The following is a 23,524-nucleotide window of genomic DNA, read 5'->3' as shown; positions in this document are numbered from 1 at the left end:
CACTTTCCCCTTTGCAATTCCACTGTCCATCATATCCCCTCCCCCTCTCAATCAGTCTCTTATTTTGATGTCATGATCTTTTTTTTTTCTTTTATCTTTCAAGGTAGGGTCTCACTAACTCCAGCTGACCTAGAATTCATTATGAAGTCTCTGGGTGGCCTTGAACTCATGGCAATCCTCCTACTTCTGCCTCCCTAGTGCTGAGATTAAAGGCGTGCGCCACCATGCCTGGCTTTCCGTTTTGTTTTAAGGAACAGAATCTCACTACGTGAGAACTCCTGGGCTTAAGTGTTCCTCCTACCTCAGCTTCTAGAGTACCTAGGACTGATAATTTTGTGGGGAAGACCATGTCTGGAGGAAGCTCCAAGTCTCTCCCCAAAGACAAGGACAGATAGCTAGAGATGAGAAGAAGACAAGGGACTATCACTCAGTATATTTCTTTTCCTTTCTTTTTTTTCAATGTAGGGTCTCACTCTAGTCCAGGCTGACCTGGAATTCACTTTTTAGTCTCAGGGTGGCCTCAAAGACAGTGATCCTTCCACCTCTATCTCCTGGGTGCTGGGATTAAAGGTGTGCACCACTATGCCCAGCTTTCCTGCTTTTTAAGACTTTTCATCTCTGCCTGGCTGAACTGTGGTCAGGGTAGAAGGCTGTTCCTTATAAGTAAGGTTTAGGTAGTTTGTAATGTAATAGAAGTAGAGAGGGAGCAGTCTGTAAATCCTTTGGAATCTTACTACCCAGTCTTTTGTAGGCAACATGCTTGTGGCTGGCAGGCCTCTAGCGCATGACTTTTGGACTCACACACACCAAGAAAGCAGCTGTACTCTCAGCAAATTCTCCCCAAACTCCACAGTTCAAACACAAAAGGACTCATGTACACCTAGCCTTTAACCATGAGTCACTGAGGTCCAGGTTATACCTTAAACACAGATTGCCTCTTAATAGCTCCCGGAACACTCCACTTCCCCCTGCCGACACCCCCCTCCCCACACACACACACTTTTTTTTTCGAGGTAGGGTCTTGCTTTAGCTCAGGCTGATCTGGAATTCACCATGTATTCCCAGGGTGGCCTTGAACTCAATGCAATCCTCCTACCTCTGCCTCCTGAGTGCTGGGATTAAAGACATGTGCCACCACACCCAGCCCCATTTTCTTTCTGAGGTAGGATTTTGCTCTAGTCCAGGCTGATCTGGAATTCACTATGTAGCCTCAGGCTGGCCTCAAACTCACCATGATCTTCCTACTTCTGTCTCCCAAGTGCAGGATTAAAGGCAGCATCTCCAAGCCTGTTTTTTTTTTTTTTTGGTCCTTTCCCATTTTCTATAAAGCTTAGACATCTGTTCTTGGGCACTCTCTTTGTAGCCTAGGCTGCCCTCAAATTCATCCTCCTATCTCAGCCTCAATAGTGCTGATATGCAAGTGTATCTCACCCAACTACAAATTACTTTTTCTTTTTTTTGAAAGTTAGTGGAGGGCTGGAGACATATAACCACATATATATAATCTGACTTTCACTATCAAATAAATAAATAACTTTTTAAGAAATGGAGGGTTGGAGAGATGGTTCAGTGGTTAAGGTGCTTGCTTGCAAAGCCTAAAGACCCAGGTTCGATTCCCCAGTTCCAACATAAAGCCGATGCACAAGGTGGCCCATGTGTCTGGAGTTCGTTTGTAGTGACTACAGGCCCTGGAACACCCATTCTCTTTTTCTCTCTCTATCTCTGCCTCTTTCCCTCTCTCAAATAAATAAATAAAATATTTTTAAGGGTGGGAGAGGCGATTTAGCAGTTAAGGCGCTGAAAAGCCTAAAGACATAGGTTTGATTCCCCAGTACCCACATAAGCCAGATGTACGTGGTAGCGCATGCATCTGGAGTTCGTTTGCAGTGGCTAGAGACCCTGGAGTACCTATTCTCTCTCTTTCATTAATAAAAAGAACTGGTGGGCTGTAGGGATGGCTTAGAGGTTAAAGCTCTTGCCTGCAAAGCCAAAGGACCCAGATTCGATTCCCCAGGACCCACGTAATCCAGATACTCAAGGTGACCCATGCATCCGGAGTTTGCAGTGGCTGGAGGCACTGGTGCGCCCATTCTCTCTCTCTTTCTCTCTCTCTCCCTCCCTCTTTCTCTCGGTCAAAATAAAATATTTATTTAAAAAAAAAAGAGCTGGAGAGATGATTTAGTGGTTAGGGAGCTTGACCACGAGGCCCAAAGATCCAGGTTCAATTCCATGTAAGTCCGATGCACAAGGTGGCGCATGTGTCTGGAGTTCACTTGCTGTGGCTGGAGGCCCTAGAGTGCCCATTCTTTCTCTCTCATAATAAATTATATATATATATATATATATATATATATATATATATATATATATATATATATATATATATATATATATATATATATATATATATATATTCGTGAATCTCCAACGGAGTCCCGGGCGTCAGTATCAGAGCAGGGAAAGACCTTGCGTGTTGGATGGATAGTTGCATGTTCCTTGCAGAACAGACCATTCGCCTTTACTTCGAGCCTGCCCTTCCTGGCCTTTACCACCGACCTGGGATGGCCAGGCGGGTGGCGCCCTCTGGTGCTGGCTTCAGTGAGCTGGGGAGAAAGTGGGGCGTGGGGGACCGCAAGCGACACTCCACGGGCTGGACCCAGCCCGCCACACCACCGCTCGGTGCACCCGGGCGGAAGCGGTCCTGAGCGGATCGGGCGGGCGGCTTGGATTCGACCTCCCGCCCGCCCAGCAGCCCGGGACCCGAGCGAACTCAGCCCTCGCGGCAGGGCCGGGCCCGGCAGGAAGCGGCGCGCACCTTCCGCTGCTGCAGGAGCAGGTGGCTGCGGCGCGGCGCGCTGGGGGCCCCCGGCTTCCTGTGTGTGCGCACCCGCCCGCCGCTCCTTCCCGCCGGAGCTCGTGGGCCAGAACCGCCGGCCCCCATGGCTCAGCCCTCCGACGGTGGCATATCCTGCGAACTGCAAGGTAAACCCGGCTCTTCCCGCTCACTTGGCCCCAAACCAAAGGTCCACCAAGCTCAGAGAGGTTCTCTGCCCCAACGGGAGGAAGGACCAGCATCCCAGGATAAGTTCCGCTTCTTCCTGGCTGACCCGTACTCTCTCTAGCCCAGACCTTGGGCACGGAGTGGTTCTGATGGGAGGACCCAAGTCACCTAGTAGTCGGCCCTTCCACAGGCGAGATCACCAGGTTCCTGTGGCCCAAGGAGGTGGAACTGCTGCTGAAAACCTGGCTGCCCCAGGAGGGTGCTGCTACAAGCCATGTCTTGGTAAGGTGGGCAGGAACAGATCCCAGGAGGGTGGCCAGGCTCAGCATGAAGCTTCTTGATTTGCCCAAACTACCAAATCGTGTCTCACCCAGGCACTGCTACGATGGAGGGCCTACCTGCTCCACACTTGCCTCCCCCTGAGGGTGAGTCCTAGGCCTAACCACAAGTCCTTTGCCCTGCAGCAAGGGGCCACCTCCGCAGAGCCGTCCTTGCCCTTGCTTGTTCTAAGTTTCCAACACTAGCACTATGCTGGCAGCAGACTGGAGGGGAGCCTGGGTAGGCATGGCTCTAGGCTCCAGACTGCGCAAAAGAGTGGGCTTCTGAGGGTGGGGCTCAGGCTTGGTTTCGGCTGATTCGGGTACTTTCTAGGTGGACTGCACTTTCAGCTACCTGGAAGTTCAGGCCATGGCGCTGCAGGAGATGCCTCCTCAGGTGAGACTTCTGGCATCTCACTTAGGCCTACAACGTGGGCTTTACTCCCTGTACTTGGGGTTCTGAAGGGACACCAGCCCCCCACACAGAGCCAGAGGCCAGCAGCCCCACCCTCCCTAGGTCACCTTTGAGTTGGAGTCCCTGCCTGAACTGGTCCTGGAGTTTCCTGGTGTGGCCGCCTTGGAACAGCTGGCCCAGCATGTGGCAGCTGCCATCAAAAAGGTCTTTCCTCGCTCAACCCTTGGGTGAGGCCTGGTAACTACAAGAGGCCGGAGGAGGGCAGTGGGAGATGGTCCCAATAGACAACCATAAGGTGCTCTTATCTCTCAAGGGCTAGAAGTCCCTTGACCCTTCTTCTGTACCCTCTCCTCAGGAAGCTATTCCGGAAGCCCACACCTGCCTCAATGCTGGAGCGGCTGGAGAGAAGCCATCCTTTAGCGTCCACAGGACCCAGCAGCCCCTGTGGTAAGGGTGAAGTCAAGGGTGTATAGAGCTTCCAGCTTTCTCCCAAGCCCTGGGAATCAGAGAACTCCCAAACTAAATAGAGTTACTGTCTAGCTGGGTCTGATCTTCATCTTTTTGCCTCCCTTTTTCCTTCCATAACTCCCCTGACACCTCCCCAGGCGGCTTCTTGGAGACTTATGAAGCTCTATGTGACTACAATGGCTTCCCTTTTCGAGAAGAAATTCAGTGGGTGAGAGTAGGGTTCTTTTTCTGGGCGCTCTGGAGACGTCTGGTACACCATATATATGTTGAGCCCTTCTCTGCCATTCATGGCCTGAAGTCAGATGTGAACACTTTCTTCCCATCCAGGATGTGGACACCATCTACCATCGTCAAGGCTGCCGCCATTTCTCCCTTGGTGACTTCAGCCACCTTGGCAGCCGGTAAGGGCCAGCCGGGATTTGGAAGGAAGCTTCCAGGACCCATATTCCTGGACCTCACTTTTGTGTGTACGGGATGCTGAGCCTAGAATCTTGCCAGAAGGCCCTGAGCTCTGCTCCTGCTCTTTCCCCGCCCAGAGACCTGGCCTTGAGCGTGGCTGCCCTATCTTACAACCTGTGGTTCCGATGCCTCTCCTGTGTGGACATGAAGCTGGTGAGGGTAGAGGGCAGGAAGCGCCAAGGGTGTGGGGGCCAGGGCCTGCCTACTGACCCCACAATCCCCTGGTTTCAGAGCCTTGAGGTCTCAGAACAGATTCTACACATGATGAGTCAGTCATCCCACTTGGAGGAGCTGGTGTTGGAGACTTGTGGCCTGAGAGGGTGAGGATCCCAAACAAGGGTGGAAAGGAAGGAAGCCAGCAGAGGTAGGAGGATCACTGTGAGTTCAAGGCCAGTCTGGAACTACGGAGTAAGATCCAGGTCAGCCTGGGCTAAAGTGAGACCCTACCTCGAAAAACCGAAAATAAAAAGAGGGTGGGGGGAGTATGGAACTTAGGATGGGGTTGTTGGTGGCTGGGAGCAGTGCTTGGGAATCTAGGCTCAGTTTCACACCTGGAATCTTGTCCTCAGGGACTTTGTTCGGCGACTGGCCCAGGCACTATCAGGACATTCCAGCTCCGGATTGCGAGAGCTCAGCCTGGCTGGGAACCTGCTGGATGACAGAGGTATGGCTCAGCCTGGAAACCCCTAAGGCAGGCAGTAGGAGATGGGGCTCACTGAGCTGCCCTACCCCCAGGTATGGCTGCGCTCAGCACACACCTAGAGCATTGTCCAGGAGCCTTGAGGAGGCTCAGCCTGGCCCAGACAGGATTGACATCACGAGGTAGCTGGGGTTGAGGAGGAGTGGGAGAGGGGTGGAGGTGAGTGTGTTTGATTGCTGAGCCACCACCCCCTCCACTACTTCCAGGAATGAGGGCTCTGGGCCAGGCACTGGCAGCCAATGCTGCCTTTGACTCTACCCTGACCCACCTGGACCTTTCTGGGAACCCTGGGGCACTGGGAGCCTCTGAGGACAGTGGGGTAAGTGGTGGTTGTCAACGTCAGAGATTGGGCGAAAGATCCTGAGACCTGGCCTCTCTAGTGAATCTGACCATAGTCATGAAGGTCCAGACAGGGATGTCAGGAAGCCCTAGCCAGCAGTCTCTGACCCCTCCCTGCCACTGTCCTCTACCAGGGCCTCTATAGCTTCCTGAGCCGTCCTAACGTTCTGACCGTCCTGAATCTCGCAGGCACTGACACAGCGCTGGACACTGTGAGAGTGTTGGGGGGGCAGGGGGTGGTCGGTGGGACTCTAGCCAGAGCTAGAGTACACTGGAGGGCAGGGCGCTGGTAGGAAAGGCAGGTGTAGCCAACACCACTTTCCCATAGCTTTTTACAGCATTATCTGGAGGCTGCTGTGCCAAGCTCGCCCACCTCGATGCCTCAAGGAATATCTTTTCCCGCACGTATGAAGAACTGGTCCGGGTAGGGAGGCAGGGGAGAGGCTGGCCAGGAATCACCTCCCTGCGCCTGAAGCTCACTTCTCTCACTCTAACCCAGGAAGTCTCGGGCTGTGCCTGCTGCTCTGCAGCTCTTCCTCAGTAGCACTGAGACACTGAGGCACCTGGGCCTGGCGGGCTGCAAGCTGCCACCTGAAGCGCTCAGGTCAGTGCTGCTGCCCACAGCCGTGCCTCTCGCCTGTGCAGTCATCACCTTGACCAGGCCTCAGATACCTCATCCCTCGATCCCTCTTCTGTTGCCTGTCACACCCACCATCTAGTTTGTCCTGGCCCCTGCCTTCCCCCCTCCCCCAGGTAGGGTTTTGCTCTGGTCCAGACTGACCTGGGATTCACCATGTAGTCTCAGGCTGGCCTCAAAGTCATGGTGATCCTTCTACCTCTGCCTCTTGAGTGCTGAGATTAAAGGTGTGCGCCATCACACCTGGCTTGTCTTCTTGTTTGTTTGTTTGTTTGTTTTTGCGGGGGGTAGTCTCACTCTAGCCTAGGCTGACCTGGAATTCACTATGTAGTTTCAGGGTGGCCTCGAACTCACGGTGATCCTCCTACTTCTGCCTCCCCAATGCTGGGTTTAAAGGCATATGCCACCATGCCCTGCTGTTTATTTTATTTTATTTTATTTTTTTATTGTTGTTGTTCTTGTTTGTTTGTTTTTGAGAGAGAGAGAGAGAGAGGCAGATAGAGAATGGGCTCTCCAGGGCCTTCAGCTGCTACAAATTCCAGATGCATGCGCCACCTTGTGCATATGGCTTATGTAGGTCCTGGGAAATCAAACCTGGGTCCTTTGGCTTTGCAGGCAAATGCCTTAACCACTAAATCATCCCTCCAGCCCACATTCTTGGTTTTCATTTGCATCTTGGGTTTCCCTTTCCCAGATCCCCCCACCCTGTGACATTCTCTTCTAGGGCCCTTTTGGATGGCCTGGCGCTCAACACACACATCCGCAACCTGCACCTGGACCTCAGTGCTTGTGAGGTGGGCTCCCCTTCCTAGTTGTGAGCCAGGAGTGTACCCACACATTGGGAGTGGGGATGGTGGTGGCGTTGGTTGCCTGTCCCCTACCTTGGCCTGCGGGTCTTGAGTGTGGCCCAACTCCACCTCCAGCTGCACTCAGCGGGTGCCCAGGTGATACAAGACTTAGTTTGTGATGCAGGCTCCTTGAGCTCCTTGGATCTAACTGACAATGGTGAGACCACCAGGAAACCCATCCACCTGATTCCCATCCCCACCCCACCCAGCACCGTTGACTTGTGCGTCACCTTGGTGCCCTCAGGTTTCGGCTCAGACATGGTGACTCTGGTGCTGGCCATAGGGAGGAGCCGGTCTCTGAAACATGTGGCCCTTGGAAGGAACTTCAACGTCCGGTGCAAGTAAGCCTCTCATTTCACCCATGTGCCCCCCCCAAAAAACTCTACCACTCTGGTAGTCCAATAACAGCGATCCCTTCCCACAGAGAGACCCTTGATGACGTCCTGCACCGGATTGTTCAGCTCATACAGGATGATGACTGTGTGAGTTCACTGGACCTTGTGGGGTCTTGAAGCAATGGACTCTTCCAACTCTTCTCACTTGCTCCCTTAAACTTTGACACCTGCTATCTTTGTTGAATCCTCCTCCAGATGTTGATGGTTTTCTGTTTATTTATTTTATTTTATTTTTTATCTGGGAAAGAGAAAGAGGCAGATAGAGAGAGTGGGCATGCCAGGGTTTCTAGCCAGTGCAAATGCACTCCAGATGCATGTGCCACCTAGTACATCTGGCTTTACATGGAAATTGGGAAATCAAACCTGGGTCCTTTGGCTTTGCAGGCAAGCGCCTAAACAGCTAAGCCATCTCTCCAGCCCTCAATAGCTTTCTCTTAACCACAGCCTCTGCAATCTCTATCTGTGGCTGAGTCCCGGCTGAAGCTGAGTGCCAGCATACTGCTCCAGGCCTTAGGCACCAATCCTAAACTGACAACGCTGGATATCAGTGGCAATGCTCTGGGGGACGCCGGAGCCAAGATGCTGGCCAAGGCTCTGCGAGTCAATACGAGGCTCCGGTGGGCAGGGTCTTCAGGATCATCATATGGGTGGGACCAATGGGGGGGGTTAGGTGGGTTAGGTATGGAATACATTAAGGAGAGCAGGTTGATGGGATAGACAAATGGATAAAACTAGAGGGTTGGATGAGGTCTTGCCAGGCTCTTCGTTCAACTGAAGCCTGGTGGGGCCCAGGTCTGTGATCTGGGACAGGAATCACACATCTGCTCTGGGCCTGCTGGATGTGGCTCAGGCCCTGGAGCAGAATCACAGCCTGAAGTCTATGCCTCTGCCACTGAATGATGTGACCCAGGCACAACGCAGTCGCCCAGAACTGACAGCACGTGCAGTCCATCAGGTGAGTGACCCTTCAGCTCTGCCCTCTTCTGTGTGGTAACTCTGTACCCTGCCTTCTCTCAATATTCTTTGTCTGAAGATCCAAGCCTGTCTCTTGAGGAACAATCGTGCAGACACTTCTGCTTCTGAGAGTGCATCCTGCCTTAAGCCCCTGGATCTGATTTCAGACCGCTCAGAGCAGGTCAGTGTCCCCTTCCTCAGCCTTTAGTAACTGGGCACCTCCGTGAGTGTGAGAGTCTGGCTGTCCTACGAACAGGGTTCCTGAGTCCTATGTCCCAGACAATTCCCTCATCCAGATTACACCCTTGGGCTGGAGAGATGGCTCAGAGATTAAAGGTGCTTGCTTGCAAAGCATGATGGTCCTGATTTGATTCTCCAATACCATGTAAAGACAGATGCACAAAGTAGAGCATGTAGCTGGAGTTTGTTTGCAGTGGCAGGAGGTCTGGCACGTCCATGCTATCTCTCTCTCTCTCTCTCTGCTTCTCTCTCTCTCCCAAATGAATAAACAAATAATTTTTAAAAGGAGTTTAGGGCTGGAGAGATGGCTTATCGGTTAAGCACTTGCTTGCGAAGCCAAAGGACCCCGGTTCAAGGCTCGATTCTCCAGGACCCACGTTAGCCAGGTGCACCAGGGGGAGCACATGTCTGGAGTTCACTTGCAGTGGCTGGAGGCCCTGGCTCGCTCATTCTCTTTCCCTCCCTCCCTCCTCTCTCTCTCTCTCTGTTGCTCTCAAATAAATAAATAAAAATAAACAAAAGAAATTTAAAAAGGAGTTTAGATGGAGTAATCTTTCTGACCTTCCTTTAAAAAATATTTCTGGCCAGGCATGGTGGAGCATGTTTTTAATCCTAGCACTTGGGAGGCAGAGGTAGGAGGATCATCATGAGTTGAAGGCCACCCTGAGTCTACATGTTTAATTCCAAGTCAGCCTGGGCTACAGCAAGACCCTACTTCAAAAAATCAAAAAGAAAAAAATTTCCTGGGCTGGAGAGATTGCTTAGTGGTTAAGGTGCTTGCCTGAAAAACTAAAGGATTCAGATTTGATTCCTCAGGACCCCTGTGAGCCAAATACACAAGGTAGCACATGTGTCTGGAGTTTATTTGCAGTGGCTGGAGGCCCTGGCATGCTTGTTCTCTCCCTCCCTCTCTCAAATAAATAAATAAAAATAATTTTATTTCAAAAAGTCTTTTCCAGACTTGGTGATGCATGCGTTTGATCCCAGGCCTCTTCACATTTCTTTTTTTCTTTTTCTTTCTTTCTTTTTTTTTTTTGGTTTTTCGAGGTAGGGTCTCACACTAGTCCAGGCTAACCTGGAATTCACTCTGTCATCTCAGGGTGGCCTTGAACTCACAGCGACCCTCCTACCTCTGCCTCCCAAATGCTGGGATTAAAAGCATGTGCCACCATGCCCAGCTCTCTCTTCACATTTCTTTCCTTTTTAATTAATTAATTAATTTTTATTTACTTCTTTGAGAGTGGCAGACACAGAGAGAGAGAATGGGCATGCCAGGGCTTCCAGCCACTGCAAACCAACTCCAGATGCAGGCGCCCCCTTGTGTATCTGCCTAAGTGGGTCCTGGGGAATTGAGCCTCGAATGGGGTCCTTAGGTTTCACAGGCAAATACTTAACCCCGAAGCCATCTCTTCAGCCCTCTCTTCACATTTCCTTTCCTTTGGTCTCACTCTGGACCAGGCTGGCCTGAATTAACTATGTAGCCTCAGGGTGGCCTCGAACTCACAGCAATCTTCCTACTGCTGCCTCCCAGGTGGAATGCTGGGATTAAAGGCATGTGCCACCACACCCAGTTTTGTTTATTTTTCCTTCCTTCCTTTCCTTCCTTCCTTCCTTCTTTCTTTCTTTCCTTTTTAAAAAAATATTTTATTTTATTTATTTACACATTTGACAGAGAAAGAGAGAGACAATGGGCACGCCAGGGCCTCCAGTCATTGCCAACAAACTCCAGATGCATGTGCCCCCTTGTGCATCTGGCTAACGTGGGTCCTGGGGAATTGAACCTGGGTCCTTTGGCTTTGCAGGCAAATGCCTTAACTGCTAAGCCATCTCTCCAGCCTCTCTTTCTTTCTTTTTAATACATTCTATTTTTATTTATTTGAGAGAGAAAGAGGAGGAAGAGAGAGAGAGAGGCCTCCAGCCTCTGCAGATGAACTCCAGCCATATGCACCACCTTGTACATCTGGCCTATGTGGGTCCTGGGGAATCAAACCTGGGTCCTTTGGCTTTGCAGACAAGCGCCTTAACCACTAAGCCATCTCCCCAGCCCTCTCTTCACATTTCTTTCTTTTTTTAAAAAATTTATTTATTTGAGAGTGACAGACACAGAGAGAAAGGCAGATAGAGGGAGAGAGAATGGGCGCCCCAGGGCCTCCAGCCTCTGCAAACGAACTCCAGACGCGTGCGCCCCCTTGTGCATCTGGCTAACGTGGGACCTGGGGAACCGAGCCTTGAACCGGGGTCCTTAGGCTTCACAGGCAAGCGCTTAACCACTAAGCCATCTCTCCAGCCCTCTCTTCACATTTCTTAACTGTAGCTCCATCTCTGACTTCCCATTCACAAGGCTTCTCTTCTCTCCCCAGTGATGTCTGTGTAGCCTGACCCAGCAGTCCAGTCTCTGGCATCGTCATCTAACTTGCCTTTTCGAGATGTTCTTACCTTAAAAAATCCATTACAAAAACCACAAAAACAGTGACCAACAGCTTCTTTCCTTCCTCTTCTAAGACCCTAAAATGACTAAATAAAGAGACAGTGCTCTCAATTCTTGAACAGATAGGATTGCTCAGCAATTGGCTGATAGTATGGCTTCAGAACTTCACCCACCTTGTCCAAGACCCTAGGAGGGAGGCAGGCAGGGTGGGAGACTGGGAGGACATAGGTCTAGGACCAATCTGTTATGCCTCCAGCAGGAAGTGAATGAACTGTGTCAGTCAGTGCAGGAGCATATGGAGCTGCTTGGCTGTGAGGCTGGGCCCCAGGCTGAGGCTGTTGTGCACCAGGCCGAGGATGCCATCCAAAATGCTAACTTCTCTCTCAGTGTGAGTACACCCTCCCCACTATGTAGGCCTTTCTGCTTCTAGTTACATGTCAACTTGCCCTTCTTTTCCTCATCACACCTCAGATTCTTCCTACTCTCTATGAGGCTGGAAACTCCCCAAGCCATCACTGGCAGCTGCAGCAGAAGTTGGGGGGCCTCCTGGGACAGGTGGGGGAGGTCTGCCGCCAGGACATCCAGGTAAGATGGTATTCCTGACCCAGACCTACCTCCTCCATACATGAGCCTGACCCCAACTCATAAACTTGACTGTGACATCCCCTTAGTAAACGGAGGTTTGATGGAGATCATACCAATAAACCTATCCTGGACTCTCACCACACCATTGCTATGCTGTAACCTTTGTTCAGGACTTCACTCATGCCACACTGGACACAACAAGGAGTCTCTGCCCCAAAATGCTGCAGGGACCTGGCTGCAGGGAACAGCTAGAGGGTGTCTTAGCAGGCTCCAGGAGCCTCCCAGACCTGCTTCCAGAGCAGCTGCTACAAGATACCTTCACTAGGCTCAGGTAGGCTGAATGAGATTGGGATGGGCAAGTGTGGGCAGAGCCTGCACACTAACCCTCACCCTCTCCTGCCCTCAGGAACATGCGCCTGTCAGTCACAGGGACCCTGGCAGACAGCATTATGGCTCAGGCTCTGGCCGGTCTGAATGCAGCCCGGGATAGACTGGTGAGGACATGCTGGGAACATACTTGCAGAGTGACTTGGCCATCACCTTGCAGGAGACTTTGTCATGTCACCTACGAAGGTGGCTACTTCAGGGTTTTCTTAGCTCTGCCCATCTTTGGGCATCCTGGAACTGCAGGTGGAGAGTCTGGCTCAGCAAGCACCAGTGACAACGCCCCCTGCTGTATCAGCCCTGGGTGGAGGTGAGCCCAGCCCTCTTGGGCCTGGGGAATTGGAAGGACTTTTCTTCCCTGTGGAGAACGAAGAGGAGAAAGAGGAGAAGGTAAATGATTCCAGAATTCCAGGCTTAAAACTATAGTTCTTTCATCTTGCTCTGGGGTGTGGGAGATGAGAGACAGTTCTGGGGTTGTGTTCCAACCCCCCACCTCAGGCTGAAATTGTTCCTATCTCACCAGGATGCTAGTTCTACACAGAAATGGCCTGAGCCCAGCCACTGCCCTCACCTTGTCACCTCCCCTCATGGTAAGTCAGAGTCGGGGGGGCAGGTAGAAGATGTGTGGGGAGGGTGTTCACTCACGTGAGCTAAAAAGTTCTGTTAGACCTGAGCACTTCTTTCTTTCTTTCCTTCTTTCTTTCTTTCTTTCTTTCTTTCTTTCTTTCTTTCTTTCTTTCTTTCTTTCTTTCTTTCTTTCTTTCTTATTTCTTTCTTTCTTTATTTGAGAGCGACAGACACAGAGAGAAAGATAGATAGAGGGAGAGAGAGAGAATGGGCGCGCCAGGGCTTCCAGCCTCTGCAAACGAACTCCAGACGCGTGCGCCCCCTTGTGCATCTGGCTAACGTGGGACCTGGGGAACCGAGCCTCGAACCGGGGTCCTTCGGCTTCACAGGCAAGCGCTTAACCGCTAAGCCATCTCTCCAGCCCACTGAGCACTTCTTTAGTCATATAGCCTGGGTATACCCTGACTCTTGCCTGAGCCAAGCCAGGACCCTGTCTGTGCAACCTGCAGAGCTGGGGTTGGCTGTTTTCAGCATGCAGTGGGACCTGAGCAGACCGAGGCCACGAAACCTCCCCCCCGCCAGGTCCACACACACACACACACCGCTTTCCCTAACTCCTAGACGCGCATGCTTGGCGGCCGAGCGGAGCCCGAGCCGGAGCCGCGCGCGCTCGGGGCCGCGCTCAGAACCGCGGACAGCGACGGCGGGGGGAGGGGCGGGCGGCGTAGCCGGGCCCCTCCCCGCGCCTTGGGCGGGTCCCCCGCCGCCCGAGCGCCTCCACTGCCACCTTCCCGAGTTCGACGCTCTGTGCTCTCCTGGTGCTCCCGCCGCAGGTGCTGCTGAGGAAGCAGAGCCGGAGCCCGAGCTGGCGGCTCCGGGGGAAGATGCTGAGCCGCAGGCTGGGCCGTCTGCGCGCGGCTCTCCGAGCCCCGCTGCCCCTGGACCACCCGCCGTCCCGCTGCCTCGCATGGACCTGCCACCCGCCGGGCAGCCCCTACGCCATCCGACCCGGGCCCGGCCGCGGCCACGCCGGCAGCACCACCACCGCCCGCCGCCGGGGGGCCCCCAGGTAACCCCCCCCCGCCGCCGCTCTGGAGCTCATGGACTTTGGGGTCGAGGGTGGTTTCGTCGCTCCATACGAGTGATAAAGGGGCAAGAAGATGTGTTGTGGGGGCCCAAGGCCATCTGATCGCACCCTGGCTTCTTGATCATCCCTCACCCCAGGCCATGCCCATCATAAGGGGCCAAGGGTGTGCGGGATTCGAGGGAGATACACCTGCACCGAGGACTCCTGCCTTGGAGCGGTCTGCTGCATGGGTGAACGTGCGGAGGGCGGCTGTCCGCCTTGCCCTCCCTTTCCTGGGGTTACTGAAAGACACCGGGCGGCTGGGCCGCGGGGACACTCCTGCGTATGCTGCGCGTCGGGCGAGTGGATGCGTGGGGAGATGTATGTGTGTGTGGGCTGGGTACCAGAAGCGGCAGTGGGCACTGGCAGAAGATGAGGAGCAGCCGGCCCTGAGGCCCCCTGAGGGTCTGACGCAGCAGCCGGCGCCACTGAGCCGGGAGCAGGCCCGGTGGGGTGGGGGCAGGAGCGAGGGTACTGCAGGAAACCAGTAGGAGCAGAGGGAGTGGGAAGTCGGAACGTACGGTCCCAGGGGCGAGCTTGCTGATGACCAGGTGGTTCAGGACATAGCATCTGTGAGACAACAGGCGTGGACTGGGTTGTGTACAGAGGCAGCAGTGGGAGTGAAGGCCAGCCCCTAGCTTCATTCCGCATGTTCTCCAGGCCAGGGCCAGGATGATGAAAAGGGATGGGGGAGAAGCCACAGTTGCACTTAGCCCTGACCCTTGACCTGCCAATATCTCCCAGGTGGCCCCAGCCCTGCTGCAAGAAGGGAATGGGCTCAGTGCCCGCGTGGACGAGGGTGTGGAGGAATTCTTCTCCAAAAGGCTGATCCAGCAGGATCGCCTGTGAGTGAGGGTCAGTTGCAGGGGGTGGGACAGGGTGGGTTGTCCATGGGTTTCCACTGTCACTAATGAATGTCCCCACAGCTGGGCCCCTGATGAAGACCCAGCTACAGAAGAAGGTGGTGCCACTCCTGTCCCCCGTACACTTCGAAAGAAGCTGGGCACCCTCTTTGCATTTAAGAAGCCTCGTTCAACACGGAGCCCACGGCCTGATCTAGAGACCAGCCCTGGGGCAGCTGCCCGTGCCAGAAAAGCTACACTTGGGGACCTGTTACGGCCACCAGCCCGCCCTGGCCGTGGTGAGGAGCCTGGAGGGGCTGAGGGAGGCACCAGCAGCCCTGACCCTACCCGCAGAAGCCGGCCCCGCTATACACGGGAAAGCAAGGCCTACTCCATGATCCTGCTTCCTGCTGAGGAGGAGGCAACATTGGGTGCCAGACCTGACAAGGTGAGGCCTGGTGATAGGGGCTGAGGGATCTTGGGAATGGAGGGCAGTGAACTCTTTCTCCATTTGGGCATCTCTGTCCCCAGAGGCGGCCCCTGGAGCGAGGAGACACTGAGCTGGCCCCATCATTTGAGCAACGGGTACAAGTGATGTTGCAGAGGATTGGTGTGAGCAGGGGCAGTGCAGGCGCTGAAGGCAAGAGGAAACAAGTGAGTTGGGAAGGATTGTGAGTGTGAACTGAGGGAGCAAGTGGCAATCTGTGGGTGACACGTGTGACCAGGAGGGAAGAAACTCTTGGCATAAATAGATCTAATTTTAACACTCCTCCCTCTTAAAATAGTCATTGGATATAACTTTCTTTCCTCTTCTACTCTGGCCCAGGCTACTGATGCTCTTCCTAGGATGGAAAAAAAAGCTCTTCCTTTCTCTGCAGATCTAACCAAAAAATTTGACCTAGTCACCTGTACCTGAAACAGCTAGTCCTCCAGGGCTTCTGGAGACCCCATCTAGGCTCCTAATCCAGCTACAAGGTCCTACGAGGTCTTAATCCCGGTCACTTTAGACCTTCCTGCTCTCCTCCCTTGGGCATCTCTCATTCCTGTCTGTCTCATGACCAGATTCATCATCCATTTCCCAGGTTCCTCAGCTATCCCTGCATCTCCTAGTGGATGTTCCTGATTCCCTTCCATGTCCTCCCTGCTAATGCTACTCTAGTCATACCCCCTTCTAACATCACCCTGATGAACCAGTCACTGAACAGCTTTACAAGAAAAACACACTTGAAAGGAGATGGGCTGAATTTAGTAACACTAAAGTATAAAATGTACAACATAGAACTAAGAAATAACACTGTCTGTGGGTATGGTGATATAAGTATGTAACCCCGACATTCAGAAAGGTGAAGCAGGACAATTTCAAGTAAAGCCAACTTGGGTTATATAGTGAGTCCATCTCAAAACAAAACCAGGGGCTGTAGAGATGGCTTAGCAGTTAAGTGCTTGCCTGTGACACCTAAGGACCCCGGTTTGAGGCTTGATTCTCCAGGACCCATGTAAGCCAGACCCACAAGGTGGCACATGGATCTGGAGTTCATTTGTAGTGGTTGGAGACCCTGGCACACCCATTCTCTATCTATCTGCCTCTTTCTCTCTCTGTTACTCTCAAGTAAATAAAAAATAAACAAAAATAAAACCAGGCCAGATGTAGTGGCGCATGCCTTTAATCCCTGCACTCTGGAGGCAGAGGTAGGACGATCTCCGTGAGTTCAAGGCCACCCTGAGACTACAGAGTGAATGCCAGGTCAGCCTGGGCTAGAGTGAGACCCTACCTTGGAAAAAACAAAGAACAACAAAAAACAGCCAGGCGTGGTGGTACACACCTTTAATCTCAACACTCAGGAGGCAGAGGTGGTAGAATCACTGTGAGTTTGAGGCCAGCCTGGGACTACAGAGTGAGTTCCAGGTCAGCTTGGGCTAGAGAAATCTTACCTTGAAATCACAATCTCTGCATCATAGGTGTTCATGTATGCCATGTCATGTATGCCATGTGTACCAATTACTCAGACTCTCAGCTCAGAAGGCAGGCACTGGATTTGCCATATTGTTGCCAGCCCATGGTGGGCAGTCTGTGAGTGAGGTATTTTGTTTTTGAGGTAGGATCTTACTTTAGCCCAGGCTGACCTGGCACTCACTTTGTAGTCCCAGGCTGGTCTCAAACTCATGGCAGTCGTTCTACCTCTGCCTCCCAAGTGCTGGGACTAAAGGTGTCACCACACCTGGCCTTTTAAAAAAAATATTTTGTGTATTATTTGAGTGAGTGAGTGAGAGAGAGAGAGAGAAGGAGAATGGGTGTGCCAGGGTCTACAGCCACTGCAGACTCCAGACGCATGTGCCACCTTGTGTATCTGGCTTACATGGTCCTGGGGAATCGAACTGAGGTCCATTGGCTTTGCAGGCAAACGCCTTAACAGCTAAGCTATCTCTTCAGCACTTTTTTTTTTTCTAATTTATTTGAGAGAGAATGAAGGCAGAGAACGTGTGTGCCAGGACCTCTAGCCACTGCAAATGAACTCTAGATGCATGCACATGGGTCCTAGGGAATCGAACCTGGGTCCTTAAGCTTCACAGGTGAATGCCTTAACTGCTAAACCATCTCTCCAGCCCACACCTGCCCTTTTAATTTTTTTTTTTTTTATTATTGTTGTTGCTTTCCGAGGCAGGGTCTCACCTGGCTTGAATGAGATTTTTAGCATTTTATTTTTATTTTTTTTAATTTTTTTGTTCATTTTTATTTATTTGAGAGTGATAGAAAGAGGCAGAGAGAGAGAGAAAATGGGCACACCAGGGTCTCCAGCCACTGCAAACGAACTCCAGATTTGTGCGCCCCCTTGTGCATCTGGCTAACGTGGGACCTGGAGAATCAAGCCTCGAACCGGGGTTCTTAGGCTTCACAGGCAAGCGCTTAACCGCTAAGCCATCTCTCCAGCCCAGCATTTTATTTTTATTTATTTATTTATTTGGGTTTCTCAAGGTAGGATCTCACTCTAGCCCAGGCTAACCTGGAATTTATTATGTAGTCTCAGGGTGGCCTTGAACTCACGGCAATCCTCCTGCCTCTGCTTCCCAAGTCTGGGATTAAAGGCGTGTGCTACCATGCCGGGCTTTTTAATTTTTATTTATTGAGAGACAGAAAGAAAGAAAGAGAGAGAGAGGGAGGGAGGCAGAGAATGGAATGAGTACACCAGGGCCGTTAGCCACTGCAAACAAATTCCAGATGCATGCACCACCTTGTGCATCTGGCTTACATGGGTCCTGGAGAACTGAACCAAGGTCCTTTGGATTTGCAAACATCTTAAGTACTAAGCAGTTTCTCCAGCCCTTGAATAAGTTTTAAGAGCAACAAAAAGATAAGGCTAGGGTGAGAAAGATGAGGCTGGTGTTTGACTGCCTTGTTTCCTACAGAGCAAAGATGGTGAGATCAAGAAGGCAGGCTCAGATGGTAAGTGGAACCCTGGGGTAAGGGAGTAAATTAGGGGGAGGAGATGGCCTTTGGGACAGCACCCAAGGTACTTGCTCTCCTGGGGAGGGGAGAGGCCAGGCTTCTCTTCCCCTCGCCTCTAAGGTCTGGTGCCTGAGTCCCCAGCCCCGCCTTGCAGGTGACATTATGGACAGCTCCACGGAGACCCCTCCCATCTCAATCAAGTCCCGTACCCACTCTGTATCTGCTGGTGAGTGAGAGCCACTGCATGTAACATGGGAGGGACTGGGACAGATAGAAAGGAGATCAAACCATTGTTCAGACCTATCTACAAGGCCCAGTCCAGGTTTTGGCTAATATTCTTCTCCCTGCAGACCCCTCACGCAGGCCAGGGCCAGGGGGTCAGGGGCCTGAGTCCGCCACCTGGAAGACACTGGGGCAGCAGCTGAACGCAGAGCTCAGAGGCCGTGGTTGGGGCCAACAGGATGGTCCAGGTCCCCCCTCCCCTTGTCCCAGCCCAAGCCCCCGAAGACCCAGCCCATCCCCAGACATCCTGAACCTCCCAGAGGACCCTTGCTTGGGCCCTAGAAATGAAGGTAGGTAGGCACTCCATTCCTACCCCAACCCTAGGCTGGGAACTGGAGGAGACCTTGCTGGCAACTCAGCTCCTCTTGGAACCTGAAACTGGGAGCAAGGGCTGGGTGCAGGCAGCTCCTGGGAGCATACCCTGATACTTTGGCCTCCCCTAGATGGCCAGCTGAGGCCGAGGCCTCTCTCGGCAGGGCGACGAGCAGTGTCTGTGCATGAGGATCAGCTCCAGGCCCCTGCTGGTGAGGGAGACAGCTCTATGTGTGCTTAAGTTCAGGAGATGGGGAAGGATGGGCTCTTGGAATTCCATCTTGGTTCTGGCCTTTGGTGGGGGGCCACCAGTGGTAGGATGACCAGAGAAATTAAGGAGCTCGAAGGCCAGGTGCAAGAGTTTGACAAGCCAGCCAGGTGTGGTGGCACACACCTTCAATCCCAGCATTTGGGAGGCAGAGGTAGGAGGATTACAGTGAGTTCAAGGCTAGCCTGGAACTACAGAGTGAATTCCAGGTCAGCCTGAGCTAGAGCGAGACCCTACCTAAAAAAACTAGAGTTCGACAAGCCTTTCCTACTAGCCCTGGCTCCAACCCCTTAAGAGCAACCTCTGCCAGGAGTGGGAGGACACCAGATGGGGAAGCTGAGGCAGTACCATATGCATGTGTTTTCCATGCACTGGAAGTGGGGAGAAGTGTTGGAGATGGCCAGACAGCAAGCTTTTGTGTCCTTTAGAACGGCCGCTGAGGCTGCAGCGCTCCCCTGTTCTCAAGCGCAGACCGAAGCTCGAGGCACCCTCATCCCCAAGTCTAGGTAAGAAGGGACCAAGGCATGTGGGAGAATGATACCACCACTCAGTGCAACCCAGAACTTTCCTCTTTCCCTCCACAGGATCTAGCCTTGGAACCAATATTTCACCCACACAGCCCATAGAGCCCTCCAGTCCTGAGAGGAGCCTTCCCTCCCCAGCCACAGACCAAAGAGGCGGCGGCCCCAATCTCTGATCCTCTCCTTTCCTGCCGCATGAGATTATTTTATTAAAAAACTTGAAGGAAACAGAGTGTGAAGCACTGTCTTTCCACTCCTTGGCACAGACCTGTATGTACACATTCTCCCCAATGTATGACCCTCACATCTGTGTTAGCTCAGATTCAGGTGTTGGCTCCATCAGAAATTGTAAGGCCCAGGCCACAAGCTGAGGAGGAAGTCTGGGAAGAAAGCATGGTTGTAGGTTAAAGTCACCTGGGACAGGTGCTGTTACCAATAAAGTAGGGAGAGCCCCATGTGCTTACCTGGCAGCTTGGACCTGGGAACAGAGGGAGATAGAGGGTGGCTCATACTCATACTGAAAGGCAGAACCATCACAATGCCTTTTTGGAGGGTCCTGAAAGGGGGGGGTGGTATCAGGAGAGGCCGGTAAGGACCCTTAATCCCATCCGAGACTACCCTCCACCCCTTCCCAGCTCTACCCATAGCCCTTTCCATCCATCCCTCCTGCTGTAGAGAGGCAGTGCTCACCCAGACAGGGCAGGGCTCCTGGATTCCTTTGGCTCTACTCCTTGGAAAAAGCTGCTGGTTCTTGAGGGGCAATCTTAGCCCCCTTTTCTCCAGGTTCAGCTTCTGGTCTCTGGTCACACATGCCTGACTGGGGGCGTGCCCAAGGGGTGAAAGACTGGGGGTATGGTTCCGGAGTGGGGAGCTAGGTATACAACTAGGGGATGGGATCCTGGGGGGCTCAGGTCTGGGGGAGGGTGAGCAGACAGCTGGTAAATGCTGGGAGCTGTCCCTCTGCACCCGGTCTGGAGCAGCCAAGGCTGACAGAAGGCTAACGCTGGCGCCACTTTCCTCCAACAGCACATGGCTGGGTAAGGCAGGGGTTCCTGGGTAAAAGAAGACTGACTGTGAACACAGCCCTTTCAGCTTAGGCTGAGTAGCCTGTGAGCTCAGATAGGCCTGCAGGGTCTATATCCATCTCCAGGGCCGGAGTGAGGGCTTAGCAGTTAAGGTGGTTTGCCTGCAAAGCCAAAGGACCCAGGTTCGATTCCCCAAGACCCACGTTAGCCAGGTGCATAAGGGGACATGCAACATCTGGAGTTCGTTTGCAGTGGCTGGAGGCCCTGGTGCGCCTATTCTCTCTCTGTCTCCCCCTCCCTCTTTCTCTGACAAATCAATAAATCAATAAATAATAAATATCCATCTCCAATGTACAGCATAACAGTTTATAACACCCTGCCCAGAAGCTGGATAACCCTGAATGCTTATGGTCTGAGCACCATCTTTCCTGAGGAACTAGGTGAAGAACAGGAGATCAAGGTCAGAAATTGGTCCTGTAGAGCTGGCTCTGGAGGCAGCAGCTCAGTGTCTGGTAGTCTTGAAAAGGCTCATGAGCCCCGGGTTCCAAAGATTCCCCCTTTGACCTCTCTAGTTCTCCTTACCCTGTGCTCCTTGACTTGAGTCCAGAGAGCTCAGAATTTGCTGGTCATTCTCTGAGATGTGCAGCAATAAGCTGGGGACAGTGTATATTGTTTCTCCCTGTGGGACATGAGTCTCAGCATGACTCTTGCCTAAGCCTCACCTTAATACCTCCCAAGGGGAGCCCCACACTGACCGTGGCCTTGCAGCGTGAGGCAGCCCAGTGGGTAAGTGTGGGTGGTGTACAAGGGCCTGCCAGAGTCAGGCAGCTCTCAGCCAGGCATACTAGCGCACCCCAATGCTCCTGGTCCTCCTGCACCTCGTCCAGAAGCTGAGAGAGTGTTAAGCCTGAGAACAGAGGATCAGGCAAAGGACTGAAGATCAAAGAAAATGGTAAGGGTGTATGTGGGTAAGGTACTTACTGAGGAAGCATGAAGTGATGGCAGAAGAAACTCCACAGAGTTAGGGTCACTGGGCAACACCTCCAGTACCTGCACTGGATGAAGTGGATTCTGAAAGGTGGTCCCTACAGAAACAGAGTGGACAAACCTCAGGAAAATCCTGACACCTTCCCAGGTTTACCAACCCCTGACCACCACACCTCACTCAGCCTCAGGGTATAACCCCAGACTTACTCAAGGCAGTCACAGAGCTTTTTCTGCACATCTGAGTCTTGGTTACTGGTGAGTAAAGAGGAGGGGTAGGCAGTCAGTGTTACTAAGTTCCAAGTTGTCTCACCCAAAGCCCTATGCCAGTAAGGGTGAGGAGATGGGAGGTGGAAGCTTCATTTGCTTTGGGGGTCTGAACCCCCCCATGCGTGCTAAGCCAGTTTTTTTTTTTTTTTTTTTTTTTTTTTTTGAGGTAGGGTCTTATTCAAGCCCAGGCTGACCTGGAATTCACTATGTAGTCTAAGGGTGGCCTTGAACTCACAGCAATCCTACCTCTGCCTCCCAAATCCCGGGATTAAAGGTATGCGCTACCACGCCTGGCTTACAGTAGTGTTTTGCTATTGAGTTATAGCCTATTCCCTAGAGTCATCACTTACCAATCAATCACCTCTATCCGGGGCTGCTCTGTGGGCAGCAGGTTGAAGCTGTCCACCTGGAGGTAGAACTCAGCAGGCTGAAGAGTTTAGAGGGAGGTGGATCTTAGGAGTTGTCACCAAGAGCGTGGGATGGTAACCAACCCGCCTGAGTGAGCTTTCCCACTCACCGTGCGGCCCTGGGAGACCTGGATGCGGAGCCGGCAGACCTGCAGCAGCAGCAAGCGGCCTTCGGTCCCGCTGAATCCGAACTCCTTCTCCTCCCTGTTGTGGGCGCAGGCCTCACTGTCCAGCCCGCTGACGCCTGTGACATGACCCGCCCACCCAGGGCTCAACCTCGCGCTCCTACTCAGGGCTTCCGCCTACACTGGCTAAATGGCATCCCTCTTACCAGTCCGAGGTGTCCAGGGCCTCACGCGTTACCAGGCACCGGACACTGTGGGTTCCGTCCGATACAAGCAGCATGGCCCCGGCGTCAGGCTTGTCAGGGGCATAGGATGGGCCTGGAGTCTCCGTGTCCTGGAGCACCTGAGGGTAGCGACTGATGTTAGCTCACCGCCCCGGTCCCAGCGCGGGATCTGGGCCCTGAGTGGCTTGCTCACCTTGAGCAGTTGCCCGGCTCGTGGACTTGACAGGGTTTCTGAACCCAGGATCAGCTCTCGAATCCAGGGCCGCAGGACCAGGCTCCCCGAGCTTGCCATCCCTGGCGGCGGCACCTAGCGGCACGCAGCGCCCAACGCTTCCCGCCGCGCCACCGCGGGTCGGAAGAGGAAGCAGGGGCAGGAAGGCGGGTCCTGAGGCCGAGCTCCGCCCGCCTGCGCGCTCGCGCGTGTGCAGTAGGCGTCCTGCTCACGAACTTCGGTGCGGCGTCTGGAGGCGGGCCGTGTGGATGCTGCCTGCTTTTTCTCACTCCGGCATCTCAGAGCAGCAGCCTGGCATCTGGGATGTTTACCAACATTCCCGTAACACCTGAAAAGAAAAAAAAGTTAAGAAAGAAATGAAGAGAGAGAGAAAGAGGGGAGGGAGGAAGGAAGGAGAGAAAGAAAGGAGGGAGGAAGAAAGGTAGGAAGGAGCCGGGCGTGTTGGCGCACGTCTTTAATCCCAGCACTGGGGAGGCAGAGGTAGGAGGATTGCCGTGAGTTCGAGGCCACCTGAGACTTCATAGTGAATTTCAGGTCAGCCTGAGCTACAGTGAGACCCTACATTGAAAAACCAAAAAAGAAAGAAAGAAGAGGGGCTGGAGAGATGGCTTAACGGTTAAGACACATGCCTGTGAAACCTAAGGACCCCAGTTGGATTCTCCAGGTCCCACGTAAGCCAGATGCACATGGTGGCGGATATGTCTGGAGTTCGTTTGCAGTGGCT

The 23,524-nt window shown here is 52.9% G+C and overlaps 2 protein-coding genes across 3 annotated transcripts; one reads left to right on the top strand and one right to left on the bottom strand.

Moving 5' to 3' along the window:
- Positions 1 to 2,939: 2,939 nt before the first annotated feature.
- Carmil2 (capping protein regulator and myosin 1 linker 2) lies at positions 2,940 to 19,761 on the top strand. 2 transcript variants are annotated; one of them, XM_012949485.2, is made up of 39 exons: positions 2,940 to 2,982; positions 3,192 to 3,283; positions 3,376 to 3,426; positions 3,653 to 3,715; positions 3,836 to 3,960; positions 4,089 to 4,180; positions 4,339 to 4,409; positions 4,529 to 4,602; positions 4,738 to 4,813; positions 4,892 to 4,980; positions 5,230 to 5,324; positions 5,396 to 5,482; positions 5,567 to 5,679; positions 5,834 to 5,911; positions 6,028 to 6,104; positions 6,199 to 6,303; positions 7,061 to 7,130; positions 7,260 to 7,341; positions 7,429 to 7,525; positions 7,609 to 7,666; positions 8,024 to 8,196; positions 8,372 to 8,534; positions 8,613 to 8,714; positions 11,461 to 11,589; positions 11,673 to 11,786; positions 11,957 to 12,117; positions 12,193 to 12,280; positions 12,417 to 12,560; positions 12,694 to 12,760; positions 13,571 to 13,806; positions 14,608 to 14,708; positions 14,790 to 15,153; positions 15,237 to 15,359; positions 18,111 to 18,147; positions 18,305 to 18,376; positions 18,501 to 18,722; positions 18,876 to 18,956; positions 19,441 to 19,518; positions 19,597 to 19,761. In XM_012949485.2, the coding sequence occupies exons 1-39, from the start codon at positions 2,940 to 2,942 to the stop codon at positions 19,707 to 19,709; spliced, it is 4,206 nt and encodes a 1,401-aa protein (XP_012804939.2). In that variant the 3' UTR covers positions 19,710 to 19,761. The 2 variants fall into 2 exon arrangements, with proteins under 2 accessions (XP_012804939.2, XP_044997825.1); XM_045141890.1 differs by lacking the exon at positions 18,876 to 18,956.
- Positions 19,718 to 22,906, bottom strand: Acd (ACD shelterin complex subunit and telomerase recruitment factor). The gene is made up of 11 exons (XM_045141891.1): positions 22,762 to 22,906; positions 22,551 to 22,687; positions 22,330 to 22,423; positions 22,163 to 22,239; positions 21,753 to 21,797; positions 21,609 to 21,643; positions 21,314 to 21,465; positions 21,141 to 21,237; positions 20,224 to 20,585; positions 19,998 to 20,089; positions 19,718 to 19,913 (listed from the first exon to the last, which is right to left on the bottom strand). Exons 1-11 carry the CDS (start codon positions 22,858 to 22,860, stop codon positions 19,835 to 19,837), a joined length of 1,269 nt encoding a protein of 422 aa, XP_044997826.1. The 5' UTR covers positions 22,861 to 22,906; the 3' UTR covers positions 19,718 to 19,834.
- Between the last annotated feature and the right edge of the window lie 618 nt (positions 22,907 to 23,524).

The sequence above is a fragment of the Jaculus jaculus genome, chromosome 1, assembly GCF_020740685.1.
Source record: "Jaculus jaculus isolate mJacJac1 chromosome 1, mJacJac1.mat.Y.cur, whole genome shotgun sequence".
Lineage (NCBI taxonomy): Eukaryota > Metazoa > Chordata > Mammalia > Rodentia > Dipodidae > Jaculus > Jaculus jaculus.
Note: the sequence above shows the minus strand (reverse complement) of the source record. Positions and strands in the feature narration are given on the sequence as shown.

Bases quoted from the DNA above. Each gene is read 5' to 3' on its own strand.
- Carmil2 (XM_012949485.2), top strand. From the start codon at position 2,940: ATGGCTCAGCCCTCCGACGGTGGCATATCCTGCGAACTGCAAG. The intron at 7,667-8,023 runs GTGAGTTCACTG...TCTTAACCACAG, and splicing joins TCATACAGGATGATGACTGT to CCTCTGCAATCTCTATCTGT. The intron at 19,519-19,596 runs GTAAGAAGGGAC...TTCCCTCCACAG, and splicing joins ACCCTCATCCCCAAGTCTAG to GATCTAGCCTTGGAACCAAT.
- Acd (XM_045141891.1), bottom strand. From the start codon at position 22,860: ATGGCAAGCTCGGGGAGCCTGGTCCTGCGGCCCTGGATTCGAGAGCTG. The intron at 21,644-21,752 runs GTAAGTCTGGGG...CTGTTTCTGTAG, and splicing joins AAGCTCTGTGACTGCCTTGA to GGACCACCTTTCAGAATCCA. The intron at 21,238-21,313 runs GTCAGTGTGGGG...CATGTCCCACAG, and splicing joins CCTCACGCTGCAAGGCCACG to GGAGAAACAATATACACTGT.